Here is a 15,006-nt window from a genome sequence, read left to right as displayed (position 1 = left end):
ACTCTTAGAAAATATTATATACATTCTTAATGAAAATCTTCAAGTGTGTGCTGAATGGATGTTTTTGTGACAGTTAAAGAAATCTGCCACCTCCTATAATAATTCCATGCAGCCCATCAAACAATTAATGTTTTTGTTTTTTACAGTGTACAAGGCTTTTAAAAATGTAATAGCTGCAGTAAAAACAAACAAACCAAGGAAAAAAAATGACAACTAAAAGTTTTATGTGTGTTTTTTGCAGACATTGATGAGTGTAGTCAGAGATCTTCTCCTTGTAAAGCTGGTCATTGTGAAAACACAGCTGGTAGTTACCAATGCCAGTGTGACAGAGGATATCAACTCAATTCACAACTAACTGCCTGCATTGGTAAGTATTTTATGGGATTATTTTTCCATCTGAATTATATGTCTTGCATGTTATCAGTCAGCATTTTGGTAAGCATACATACTTCGATTTGTGTTGTTTTTTTTTTAAAGTAGCTAACACAAGAGATAATTATAAATATTTCCATAGAGACCCCGCTTATCAGAAATGAATGTGTGATGATTGATTTATTGATTGATGTAATTTAAGTACGGTAGAGCACTGATCCCATTGGACCAATTTCAGTCTCAGGCCAGAATGTCAATACACATCAAGTAGAAAAAAATAAAAGTAATAATAAAAATAATTTATATAATAAAATAACACAGTAAAAACAATTGAAAAGTTAGTATGCAATATAAAAAATGTTTTAAGAAGGTAGTCAGCAGAAACCGCTATGTGCAATATTTACATCTGTTAGAGTACTGATACATTAGGAGTTAGAAAAGAGCTGTTGTAGTGAAAATAATAGGCAGTGTGTGTTGAAGCAGCTTGTGTTGTGTTCTTTAAGCTGTGCTCAAAAGAAGGAGTTGTTAAAGAAGTCTTTAAGATTTGATGGAATATCCCTCCAAAACCTGGGTCCAAGAGTAGAAAGGAAGTGGTTAGAGCACTGAAGTCTGGCTTTAGGTGCTTGCAAGTGAGGCCTCGAGGTGCTATGAAATCAAAGGTTATATGTCAGAGACTGTCTAAGTAAACTAGAGGAAAGAGAAGGGCAGGACTTTTCTTTCAGGAACCAGAAAAGTTGGGAGCCAAATTGTAGATTGGTTCATTGCTGAACCAACAGCCATCTGGCTTTGGCTAGTGTAAGACAGTGGTATTCATACTTTGGGGAAAGGGTAATGAAGCTGCAGATAGACTTGGAGATTGGATGGTGGTAGAGTTTCTTTTGGAGCCAGATGCTGCAAGAGGTAGGCAGTACTCAAGTTGGGCTAGAAGAATCACTTCGCCAATAGCATCTGTTGTTGGAAGGGAGAGGAATGAGTGGATTTTGTTGGCCCAGAAGAGTAGGCAGTTCATTATTTTCATGGTGTTTTCAAGATGATGGTGGAAGTTAAGTGAGAGATCAAACTAGACTCCTACTTATCTAAAGGTGTTACCGTGCTTGATGGCATCGTTAAGTTGGTCAGGAATAAGAAGGGAGGTGGGGTTTTTTTTGCCTTTTAGTGGAGGTTCTAAACAGCATAGTTTGTTTCTGAAGAGTTGAGTAATTTTTTTTTTTTTAACTATTGAGTCACTTAAGTGAAAATAAATCTTTTTGCAGGTCAAGATGAATTGAGTGGGTCGTGTAGTTATTTGTTATAAGTAGGGTTTATGGTTAGCATTATATGTGTTGGGCAAGAGCATTGTATTTATTAGCAAAAGTAAACATAGTTCTTCTGCTTGAAGGTTATACTTTTCATTTTTAACATTATTTTCAAGTCCATGTCATAATATAAGATAGTTATACTCAGGGACATAGCTGTAATATCTATGTAGAATTTAGAGAATACAGCTACATCTTCATCTAGGGAAAATATACAAACACATACACACACACACACACACACACACACACACACGCACACACACACACACACACACACACACACACACACACACACACACACACACACACACACACACACACACACACACACACACACACACACACACACACACACACACACACACACACACACACACAAATATATATATACCAATGACCTCCAAGGTGCAGACATTATAGGGAAATAAATATTTTTCTTTGTTTAATGTATTGCGGTAATGTTTTTGCATGCCAGTGAAGTGATTGCACCATAATTTCCTTAAGTATAACAGTTATTTTGAGTCATGTCAGACAGTGAGAATAATGAAAGATGAATATTTTACATTGAAACAATAATGTGAACTTTAACTTTGTAAAATATGTTTCTTGATTTAGAATTCTTTTTTAAAGCCCACTAGGCACAAGTCTCAGTTTATGGGTGATATGCTTAGAATCACACCTTAGGCAGATGCAGACAGAGGCAATCAAATCCTAGACGACATGATGAGGCTTGTTAGTAGCTAATAACTCAGCACACTATGCTAAACTGCCAGACATCATATTTCTTCCCTTTTTTATATCTAAAAAATATTGTTATATTGTTTAAAGTATCTTTGATTCAATTTTATTTGCATTATTTATTAGTTTTGTTCCTGTTTTAAAACCTTATGAAGTAGCTTGACTATCAGTAGCACAGTGTTTTATGACTGTATTGTTTTACAGATGCCAGTTTTAGTGCATCTAAAAATGTTCAGAAGAAAAATCAGTTCTGTAGCAACTCCAGTAACTGAAAGATACAATAGAAATAATAATGCCTCCCACCATTATTCTTCTTAAATTTGTTTGGCTGGTGGTATCTTGTTGCCTTTATATAACTGTGTTCCTATAGTAATCTTTCTGTTTACTTTTATTGCTATTTTAATATGAAATTGTATTTATGCAGTGTTTTACTTTTATGTACTGTATAGTTAAATGTATATCTTAGATAGTTCAACTGACCGATTTGTTTTGCTATTGAAAATGCTGGTCTTCTTTGCATGAATATTTTATTCACTTCGTGTCCTTTCCTGAATTACTTCATTTCCTGTTTGTGGAGTTTATGGTTTTGCTTTCATCATGAGGTTATCTTTTACCTTTTTGGATGCTTTTTGTTTTATTGATCAGGTGATGTTCTTAAATTTAAAATTTTAGTACTTCTTTTGTTATGAAGTGTGTTTAATTTCTGTCACAGTCCTGGTATCTGTTTTGCTGTATTTCTAATTTTAGTATGGATTTGGTGATTCATTTGACTTGGGAAGGTTTCTGCTGTTGCATTTCTGTGTTAGTAGTTCATTTCTTCTAAGTGCCATTTCAAGGATGGTTCTCCCTAGATTGCTCAGCATTGTCTTACTGTAATTTTCCTTTATGTGATAGATAATGTTTCTCAGTGGGCTTTTAAACAGAAAAAAACAGCCCTATTATTTGCCTAGTTTGTTAAATCTGGTTTAGAGCTTAAGTCTGACTATATATGAATAGACAGTTGTGTATGTTTAAAGGTATGACAAATATGACCATGCACCCAGTGTACTTCGAGCCACTTTGACAATGGAGACGTTCTTTATGAGCCTGGTATTTCCTGTTTAACAAAACAATTAAACCCCATGGTGTTGAAAAGTATTTGTGAAGATTATAAAAACTGAGATCAATTAATGCTATCTCTTGTTTGTCACTTGGGAGGTACAATAATCCTCAACAGAGTTCTGTTTATTTTTGTTAATATACAGCAGGAACCCCATCAATTTATGAGGTAGGCAGGGACAGGTACTGCCCATCATGGAGGAGTACAATGGAAGAGCCTAGGCCACACAACAAGCAGTAGTGTAGCTAGAGTAGAGCAAAGGGGCAACTGCCACTGGTGCAAAGCATTTGGAGGCATGGTCGGCAGTTGTTGATAGATCTTCAGTGCAGTGCATTAGTGGCATTCAGAAATGAAAGCTAGTGGGCTAGTATTGCATTTGTGGTCAGAAGATAAATGCTTAGTGCTCCATGTGTGGCATAAATTGTAACAAACAATTTGAATGGAAAGAAGTTTTTATTTTTTCCAGAACTGAACTGCTTTAGAACTCTCTGTGTGGCATAAACTGCTTGTTACAACTGTCGCAGGTAGTTTGCTACAGTTTAAGAATAGCTTTTTTTAAGAAGTATTTGGTTTAAACTGCTTGCTTCAAATGTTAGCTACATATCTGACAACAAGGAGAGTATAATAGAAATGCATGAACCAGGGAATTCACAACTGGGTATCAGGTGTTTGTTTTGGTCCCCTCCAAAGAAAACAGAATGTTGATTGAATGTCAGTGTTTATTTGAAAAGGTAAAAAATTAAAGCAAAAAATCATGCCTGCTGTTGGGAAAACAGCTCTATTTAAACCTCTGTTAAAAGCAACAAACCAAAATGTCTCTCTGCTAGTCAGACTAGATGGCTCAGAAGACAATGAAGACTCCCTTTAAGTGAAAACCAATTTAATGAAAAAATAGAATAAGCACATTCATCCTGTTTAACAGGACTTCTTCAGATTCATTTGATACTGAAGTGAACAGTTTCCTTTTATAATGCTTAAAACAAGGAAATGACATCATGCATCATTAAAATTCAAACACTTAACTAATTATAACAAATTCTCCTTAAATGAATCTAAAAATTACTTGAAGTGGAATAGGAATATATTTGTCATTAATGCTCATTGCTATAAAAATTTTAGGATTTTTAGTTATACTGATAGTGAAGTAACTAAAGAGCATTTTCCCTGTTCTTAAAGGGAATGAAATTTGTACCAACCACTAATTTTGATTTAGTTGACTCTCTTATAGAAGCTAAATTATATCTTAGGAAACTTAATCTGATCTAGCTGTATATTTTAAGGACAAGGAACAAGGTATTTCAACACCTGTATTAAAGAAAAAAAGCACATTTAACCCTCCTTTACATCCTACCTTATGTACTTTAGATAAAGTAATTTCTGAAGATTTATATAAAACACAGGAAGTGATAAATGGTCAAAAGAAGATAGTTCAACTTGAGCAGAACAGAAAGAAAATTATTTCAAAGGTTAAGTAATGATACTAACGTTATGGTAGTAAAACCTGACAATGGAGGTGGCATTGTGTCATATGATCAAGTGCATTACTCTAATAAAATGCATGACATATTGAATAATACAATAATGTGCGAAACTGTATCACATTCTTTTAGATCAAGGAATATCCATAGACACTTACAATTTTTTGAAAGTCAAATACACTGTCTTGGCCACTATTTTTGGTGTCCCTAAAGTGCATAAAGACATTTTACATCCTCTGTTTCAACCCATAGTCTCAGGAAATAAATCTAAAATATTCCCTTTCGGGGTAGTGGTGGATAATTGGTTAAAACATATATATGACAACATCCCCCACATACTTAGAGACTCTTGGGATTTTTTTAGAGAGAGTAAAACATGAACTTTGGAATAAACATTTAAAATTTGTTACCAGTGAAAAACATTGAGCAGCCTGCCTGCCCCTGTGGGAGTGGTTACTGACTTGAAACTGTAGTTTTATTGGCCATTTTGGGTCAATTCCAAAACTCCTTCATCTTCCTCTCTTAAAACCTGGTTGCCTCGTGGTTTTGGCATCTTTTCAGGCTTGTTGGCTGTTGTTGAAGCACCCACCAAGAGGAGAAAACACTGACAGAAGAAAGGAGCCACTTTTGAGACTTTAAGTATTTTTCCTGTGTTTATTTGCTAAGTTTTTCTGCATAGCCGACTATTTTGAGCATTTTCTGGCTTGTTAAATTTGATTTTTGCATTAGTAACTGTATTTAGAGCACAACCTAGAGCTGTTTACTGAATTTCCTGTTTGTACTTATTTTTAAAATCGTTTTTTTTCTCAAAACTTGCATTTTATCTGTCTTTGGCCTAGCACTCTTGTGTGGGGTCATTTACTGCAATGTTATAACTTGTTGATACTTGTTAACCTCTGCTATCTATGAAAAAACAAAAAAAATCTTGCTTTTTTCCCACTTTTCTGATATTTAAAAAAGTTCAGTTACAGGCTTGCTATTCTTGAACTGTTTGTAAGTTTCTGTGAGGCCATGTTTTGCTTGGGCTAAAGGAAAGTCTCTCTGTTGATCAGTGGCAGTGAATAACATTGAGCAGCCTGCCTGCCCCTGTGGGAGTGGTTACTGACTTGAAACTGTAGTTTTATTGGCCATTTTGGGTCAATTCCAAAACTCCTTCATCTTCCTCTCTTAAAACCCTCTTTTGCGTGGTTTTGCGTGTTTTTGAGCATAGCGCAACAACGGGCAGCACCGCCTAATTGGGTTTAAACTATTCCTGGCTCCACAAAGTCTGCTCTTCACATTTTCCCTTAAAACTGCTCTCTCTCTCAATTTAAACACCATATTCTCATTCTAAGGCCCTTCACTGGTCCAATTAAGTAATCCTACAAGTTAGCACTATTAAACCATAAGCACTACTTACTCTTATACTCGCTACGATTACCCTGTCCTCTATTGGTCCATCTTAAATTCAGTTTCCTTATTACTCTAGCATGTCTTGTCAATGGTTTCCTCTCCAGTCCAGCTGGTAAATCTGGGAATTTTGAGGCAATGTTACAACTGTCTCATGTACACGGACAACCCTCTCCTCCTCCAAACAGGTTCAAATATATGTGAGAGATGCAACTATTTAGCCAAACTGGAGGCTGAGCTCTCTCATCTCAAAACTGGTGTAACCAGTCAGGAGGAGAAGGTAACCTCACACAACACAATTCCAGTATCACATAGTCCCACCACATCAGCGAACCAAACACATAAATACACAAAAACATACTCGGAGGCTCTAAATAAAAATCTGCCTAAGCAACAGAGACCTCCAAAGCAGACATCCAAGCAAACGCTGCCTCAAAACAAAACACACACAACACATAACCCACAAAGTCAGTGTGCCAAGCAGCCACAGCCCTTAAGGCTGAATAACACACCTGATACTCTTGTTATAGGTGACTCTATTGTCAGACACACTGATGTCCCGCTCACCAGGCTGAATAAAGAAAAGGTCACGGTGAGCTGCCTGTCGGGTGCTAAGATCCGACACATAACGCAAGCACTCAGGTCACTCCAAAGCAAATACAAATATGACTCAGTCATTGTACATGCTGGTGTGAATGACCTGAGACGTACCTCCCTGGACTACATGAAAAGAGACATAGAGGAGCTCTCTGATCATGTAGCCCAGGCTGGTATGACCCTGACCTTGAGCAGCATCTTACCCTTACCTAGAATGATGCCACAGTACAAAGATAAAATGATCGGTTTTAACAATTGGCTAAAATTTTGGTGTCATTCAAAGGGGATCCAGTGTCTGTCAGCCTGGGATGACATGCTCGACAAGCCATGTTGCTTCGCTAGGGACGGCTTGCACCTGTCACCACTGGGCTTTCGGATATTGGCAAAGGCTTTTGACACCCCCATAGTGCCTTTTTTAGGCAAGGCTCAAAAGTCAAACCCACCCCCATAGACAGCACAAGGAACAAGAAACTAAAGGTAATGCTGCTAAACGCCAGAAGTCTTAACCTCAAGATGCATGCACTCAAAGCTCTCCTCAGTATGGAGAACATCGATATCTGTGCAGTGACAGAAACCTGGCTCAAGGCTCCAGAGAGCACTCCAGCACTACCAGGCTATATCTCATATCATGCTTTTCGGCCCCAAAACCCGGACGGAACCACAAAAGGAGGGGGAGTTTCCATATTTATCAAGGATATCCACACCTCCAGGTTAGTGGCATTGCACGAAGTATCGGAGACCATCCATGTGCAACTAACAGTGGGCAAGACTGCTTTTCAGTTTATAGCATCCTACAGACCACCCTCTCAAAGTCAGGAATCCCATTCGGCTTTCCTGAAAACATTGGAGAACATGAAGATCTCTCCGAACACCATTATATTGGGTGACTTCAACTACCCAAACATTGACTGGGAGCACTACTCAAGCCCCAGCACCTTAGCCCAAAGATTCCTGGAAATTATAAACTCAAATGCTGTGGAACAACTAGCCACCACTCCCACAAGAGGGGACAACATACTAGACCTGATCATTACCAACATGGGGACTCTATGCTCCACACCAGAAGTATATCCCTCATTGGTAAGATCACACCATAAATTAATTTCACTGGATGTCCACATCCCAACCCCACCCCCAGCCCAGAAAACCACAGTGAAAAACTTCTCAAAAGCGAACTTCTCACTTCTCAAAACCGAAGTGGAATCCTTCAAGGCCCCAGAGCCAGTGGAAACTACAGCCCAAACTGCAGAATCCTATATAAATGCATTATACGGACATCTCCAGGAATGCATGGATCATGCTATCCCAAACAAAACCAAGACCCAATCATTCAAAGGCAGGCGTCCAGTCTGGTGGACCCCTGCCATAAATAAACTGTACAACAGAAGGAGGAAGCTACTACATGATAAAGCAAAATCCCTAATAGGGAAGGCATCTCTGATCAGTACTAGCAAAAAATTACGATACCTCATAAAATCCTCCAAGGCCAGCTTCGAGAGAAAAATTGCACAGGACACCAAAGACAATCATAAGGCTTTTTTCAGTTATGTTAGAAACCTGGGATGCAACTCCCAGACTTGTTCTGAGTTGATTCTAAACGACAAAAAATACACTGAACCCACAGACATCACCAATATCCTGGCAGACAGGTTCAGTGCAAACTTCTCCACCCCCTCCCCCCCAAAAGAGAAAGTATTTATCCCGGCAGAGGGCTGCCTCCCAAACATCTCAGATGCTCAGGTGAAGGCTGCCCTCTCCAAAGTAAAAAACACTGCTTCCATGGGACCAGATGGCGTCCCAGGTTGCATCCTACATGAACTACAAGAGGAACTAATCCCTCAAATAAAACAGCTATACAATCTCAGCCTCACTACAGGATATGTGCCCACAGAATGGCGTACAGCAACAGTGGTCCCACTCCACAAAGGTGGAGCCTCTACGGACCCTGGAAACTATTGCCCCATAAGCCTGTCTAGCTTAGTCTGCAAGGCTATGGAGAGGATCATCATGGAGCTCATAAACAAAGACATTGGGGACCTACAGACACTAGATCCTACCCAGTTCGGCTTTGTCAAGGGCAGATCCTGCCTTTTGAACCTGGTTGACTTCTTTGAAACAGTCACCAAAGCCATAGATGAAGGGAAGGTAGTCCACACAGCCTATCTGGACCTTGCAAAGGCATTTGACACAATACCCCACTCGGGCATCATAGATAAGCTATCCAGCTTAAATATAAACCCCTATGTCACAAGATGGGTCGCAAACTGGCTCAACGACAGAACCCACAGAGTGAGAGTTGCTGGAGCCATGTCAGACTCGAAACCGGTCACAAGTGGTGTCCCACAGGGTTCTGTCCTGGGACCACTCTTGTTCGGTATATACTTTTCCGAGGTACAGGCAAATGTGGGAGGACTATGGCTCACCAAGTTCGCAGACGACTGCAAACTGGGCGCCATAATCAACTCTCCAGCTGACACAAACATCCTTCAAAAGGTCTCACAGAGACAGATAACTGGTGCCAGTGCCATGGTTTAAAGCTAAATGCCAAAAAATGTATAGTCATACCCTTTGGCAAAAACAATGTGCCCACAAATTACCACATAGACGGAAACCCATTAAGTACAGAGAAAGTTATTAGGGACCTGGGGACCCAAGTTGATAGCAATCTCTCCTTTGAAAACCACATTGCCAAAGTGGTTAGAAAGACCTTCTACATAGCCCACCTCATCACGAAGGGTTTCACATCTAGATCAAGAGAGGTAATCGTGCCCCTTTATTCATCCCTCATCAGGCTCATCATAGAATACAGTGCCCCTTTTGGGATGTACCTTACCCGACACCTGCAGCAATTAGAAAGACCCCAAAAGTATCTCACCAAGAGGATCAAGGGTCTCAAACAGATGCCATATACTGCTCGGTTAAAAAAACTCCAGCTCTACTCAGTTGCATACCGCCTACTTCAAGGCGATCTATGCCTGACATACAAAGCTATATCAAATCCAGAATTAATGGACATGCTCCACCTCAGTAAATCTAAATCCCTTAGAGCATCATGCTAGAGGGACTTGAACCTCAGCACAGAAATAAATAGAACTTGCTGGAGGGACAGGTTCATAACCCAGAGGCTCCCTTCGCTCTGGAATAGAATTCCAGTTCATGTGAGGCAGAGCACCTCACTGAATCTCTTCAAGAAGAATCTCGATAAGTGGATGGGGGATTGTAGGTTTGTCCCAGGGATTACTCCCGTGTCACTATTAGACAGAGGCACAGTAAACTAAACCTTAAAAAGGGCACAGTATACTCAAATCAAGGGGTGGCGTAAGCCATACAGAATCGGGTTAGGCTTATAATTGCCCCAGGGCAGATAGCCTAGTATGAACCTATGAACCTATCGATGTGGTGGATTTGTTTAATTCCATACCCAAAGATGAAGGGAGGTACTCAAACTTAATCAATGACAGGATATTAACTATATTGGAATTTATGACTATTGTGTTAGAAAATATTTTTATTTATTATGAGGGTGAATACTTCAAGCAAAATAAAGGGGTTGCCATAGGGGCTTCCTGTGCCCCCATTTTTGCCAGTATAGTTTTAACTGAATGGAAACATCAACATGTATTTAATAGCGCCTTCATTAAGAACTTTAAACTTTATGTACGGTTCCTGGATAATGATTTTATTTTGTGGGAAGGAAACACGGAAGACATAGAGAAGTTTGTCATATACTTAAACAATAGGTGCTCCTATTTCAAGTTTACCCACACTTACGATTTGGTAGGTTTATCTTATTTAGACTGTTATATTTCACATACTGATAGTGTATTTAAGTCTAACAAGTGCCGTAAACCCACCTCCAGTAATTCCTACTTAGAATTTAACAGCTGTCACCCTTATATACAGAAAAAAAGTATACTAAAAGGACAATGCATCAGGGCAGCGAGAATGACATTTAACTATAAGGAAGTGGTTAAAGAATTAGACTTGGTGGGTAGTATGTTTTTGGAAAGGGGGTATCCCCAGAAATTAATTAGGGAGACAATTGACTATATATTGTCAAACTGGGGAACCTTTTACAAGCCATTATTTGGGATAGGTTTTACACCCACCAAAGACAACTCATCAGAAAACAATTTCAGTAGAATTATGGTTTTGAAATATAGCCCTTATTTTCATATGGTAATAATAAAGAACTGGAACATATTAAGGAGTGATACAGAATTATTTAATTTCCTAGGAAAAAGTCCAAATTTTATATACAAAACAGGAAGGAACATAAAGGGTAACTTAGAGAATAGTAGGAACAATGGTAAACAAGTATGTGAAAAAGGTACAAAGAGGTGTGGGTGTTGTAACCACTGTGAGTATATATACCAAGAAGAAGAAACACTGTAAGAAAACATAAATAATACTAAGGTTACTTTTCAAAAGGGAACTGTAGTACAAAAGCAGTAGTTTACTTAGCTATGTGCTCCACTTGTCCGGCATTTAACATCAGGAAAACTGAGAGGTTACTAAAAAATCGAATATATAAGCATTATTATGAAATTAGGAAACAAAGCAGAAAGAATGCTTTGTATAGGCACATAGAAAGTAACACTACATGTAACACATTTAGATTTGGCATATTGGAAAAGGTGCATAGTAACCTGAGGGGGTGGGAGTGTAAAGTTATTACTAGAAGAAAAGGAAGTATTCTGGCAGTTAAAATTAAATGACAGTAACCTTCCTGGGCTTAATGATTTTATTACCCTTAAGCCAGTGTTAGAGGTTAGGGTATAAAATAACATATAGTTATTTAGGGAATCAAGAACAGGCATTTTTTATTGTGTTTTTTTATTGTGATCATACTTTTAACGACAAATTTATTCCTATTCCACTTCAAGTAATTTTTAGGTTCATTTAAGGAGAATTTGTTATAATTAGTTAATTAAGTGTTTGAATTTTAATGATGTATGATGCCATTTCCTTGTTTTAAGCATTATAAAAGGAAACTGTTCACATCAGTATCAAATGAATCTGAAGAAGTCCTGTTAAACAAGATGAAAGCGCTTATTCTATCTTTCATTAAATTGGTTTTCACATAAAGGGAGTCTTCATTTTCTTCTGAGCCATTTAGCCTGACTAGCAGAGAGACGTTTTGGTTTGTTGCTTCATACTGCATTTCAACTACCTTTTTTAATTGTTGTCTGTTAAAAGCAAGCTAATGAAGTCCTATACACTGCTCACAATATTACCCCATTGCTGTCCTTCCAATTCAAGGGCGGCCACGGTGGTGCAGCGGTTAGCATTGTCACCTCACAGCAAGAGGTTCTCCGGTTCGATCCTCAGCTGTGGTGCCTTCTGTGTGGAGTCTGCATGTTCTCCCTGTGGTCGCATGGGTTTCCTCCGGGTGCTCCAGTTTCCTGCCACATCCCAAAGACATGCTGTAGGTGGATTGGACACACTAAATTGGCCCTAGGTGTGGGTGTGTGCGTGTGTGTGTGCCTTCTGTGGAAGGTTGGGCACCGGGTTGGCAACTCGACACCATAAAACTCCACTGCCAATCATGAGTGGACAGTGATCCACTGTGGTGACCCCTAATCGGGAAAAGCCAAAAGAAGAAGAAGACTGTCCTTCCAGTTCAAAAAACAAAATCCATTAAAATGTTTTCTATATTTAGCTATTCTACTCTATCTGGCAATAAGACTTTCTCTTTAACAAACAACATGGCTCTGGCCAAGTTGAAGTACCATGACTGCCATATGAACCCTCACAATTAACAACTTACTAAATACAAAGATAACATCACAAGTACCATTGTTAGTAACCTCAGGAAAGCTTTTTATCTCATAGATCATCCTGTTCTACTAACCACTGTTACTGAGATTGGAATCATCCCTGACTCTCTCCCCTGGTTCAGAAACTTTCTTGAAAACACACACTTCAAATTCAAAATAGGAAGGTCTCTCTCAGATAATGCTCAGCTTCAGAAAGTTTTTCTAACCCCCTTTTCTCCAACTTCTTTAGTAAACGTCCTTTCGACTTTCCCCATCTTATGGGATAGTGAACTGGTCATCTGTAGGTCAAGCCACTCCCACTCAAGCATCCAAAGCCAACCACAGTCTGACCTGAACCTCCTCTACCAGTGGCTTATCCAGAACAGCCCACTACTGAGCCCATCCGGAACCAAGACAATCTTATTTGGAACTCCCCATAGACTCTCAAAAGCTCCATGTACCACTCACGTTACTGGCCTAAACAACTCCATCATTGAAATCACTATTTACTTCAAGTTCCTGAGGTTCTGACTTGACCCAGATCTTAACACTCATACACACAAAACAGAGAAAAATAAATTCCATGCTTTTATTCTTTAAAAATAATCTGCCATTTTCTCACCTCCACCAGACTTGCTGTTTGAAAGGATTCTCACTGTCCCAGTTGGAAATTCAGGCATCCCGTTATATCTTTTGCTTCCACAAAAAATCCCACTATCCTGCAAATCATCTCCAACTCCATTTGTCAGTCCATCACCAACTCTCCTCCATGCAAACACCACTTCTTCACACAAAAAAGCAAAATCTTAATTGCTAACCAAATTTTTACTTGTTACTTCACCTTAACCCCAACAAAACACCCCAAAAATATGCTCATATAACTTACAGCACTTTTGTAAATCAGCTCCCTGTCCCCCACTCCAGGATCTTCCATCCAGTCCAATAGACATGCCTTCTCCATACTTGACCCTTGCCCTCCCTCTTTGGCAGTCCCTCCCTCCATACCTCAGATAATCCACCAACCTTTCCACTTTCAGAAGGATTTTAAGTCCCACCTTCAACCACAAATCAAGCGTACTTGCTCCCTTAAAAGGTAAATCATCTAACTTCTTTCCCATCATCCAAACTCCTCTAATTTTTATTCTATGCTTTGTGTACTGTTTTGCAATTATCTACCTTGATACTTTCTATTGGATAGCATTTCAAACTCTCATTTGATGCTGTTGCTAAGCTTTGTCTATGTTAAACTTGCTTGTCATTTTATCTTGCTTTCTCCTTTTTTTTGATCAGTGTTACCCAGTAAACAAATATAAATAAACAAATAAATAAATAAAAACAATATTTGATTAAACATTTGATCAGTGTACTAACCTAGTGAACAAATATAAATAAACAAACAAACAAATAAATACATAAATAAATAAATAAACTATTTGATTAAACAGACTGACTAGAGAAGACCATAATGGTTAAATCATTTCAGTGTTCTGAATCTCTGGAATGAAGTACAGACTTCTGTAGTCAGCAAAATGGTAAAGACTGATGAAGAAAGAAAACTGACTCTACTGCATGCAGTGCAGGCAGTTGGCACACTATCTAAACTACGTAAAAAGCAGATGGCATTTCTGTTGAGAAACAAAATGTGTTTTAAAACTTTCTAACAGAACAAACCTGACTGAACACCACACCAAGACCATTCCAGGCATCAGTAAGCCATTGAGGGCAATCTTTGGGTTACCTAGATGCTACTGAAACTCTGTGCCCCATTTTGCATCTATAGCATATCCCCCTTACAGACCTGACAAAAGAAGATAGACTTTAAAGTAAAATGGACACTAAAAGCAGAGGTGTGGCTAGCCTTTCTCCTGTCCAGGGCCATTCCCAAATCTGGTGTCCCTTTAAGTTCAAATCCAGAAAAAAAAGTGTCTACTTAAACTGATTCAGACTACTAGCTACAAGTGTTAGATGTGTAACATGCCGCTTGCTATAGCTAAAAGGAAGCTCTGAATGCTTTAGTCCTTAATGAAAATGCATTATCAGCATTCATTATGAATGCCGATAATGAACCAAAGCAAACAGAGAGTGATAAAGCATTTCCACAAATGCATCAATAAATGCTGATCATGACGATTATGCCCCCAGTATGTGGTGCTTGTTGTTCCTATTATTTTGGAGCTTTTCTCCCCGGGCCTCCACTGAAAATGGACATGTATCCAGTCGGACTATCCCGGTCAACAAATGTAAAATAAATAAATAAATACATAGTTTCAAATATT

The 15,006-nt window shown here is 38.7% G+C and overlaps 1 protein-coding gene across 1 annotated transcript in view; it reads left to right on the top strand.

Annotated features, from left to right (window-relative positions):
• The window catches only part of LOC122793921 (latent-transforming growth factor beta-binding protein 4-like), a 2,484,519-nt gene that overhangs the window by 2,124,915 nt on the left and 344,598 nt on the right, over nucleotides 1–15,006 (top strand). The window contains exon 23 of the mRNA XM_044062009.1: nucleotides 242–367. Within this exon, the coding sequence (XP_043917944.1) occupies nucleotides 242–367 (126 nt within the window). The remainder of the gene's footprint in view (nucleotides 1–241; nucleotides 368–15,006) is intronic.

Source organism: Protopterus annectens, chromosome 1.part0, assembly GCF_019279795.1.
Source record: "Protopterus annectens isolate FY-2018-M chromosome 1.part0, PAN1.0, whole genome shotgun sequence".
In the NCBI taxonomy this organism is placed as follows: Eukaryota; Metazoa; Chordata; order Ceratodontiformes; family Protopteridae; genus Protopterus; species Protopterus annectens.
This window is presented reverse-complemented; position numbering and strand designations above follow the sequence as displayed.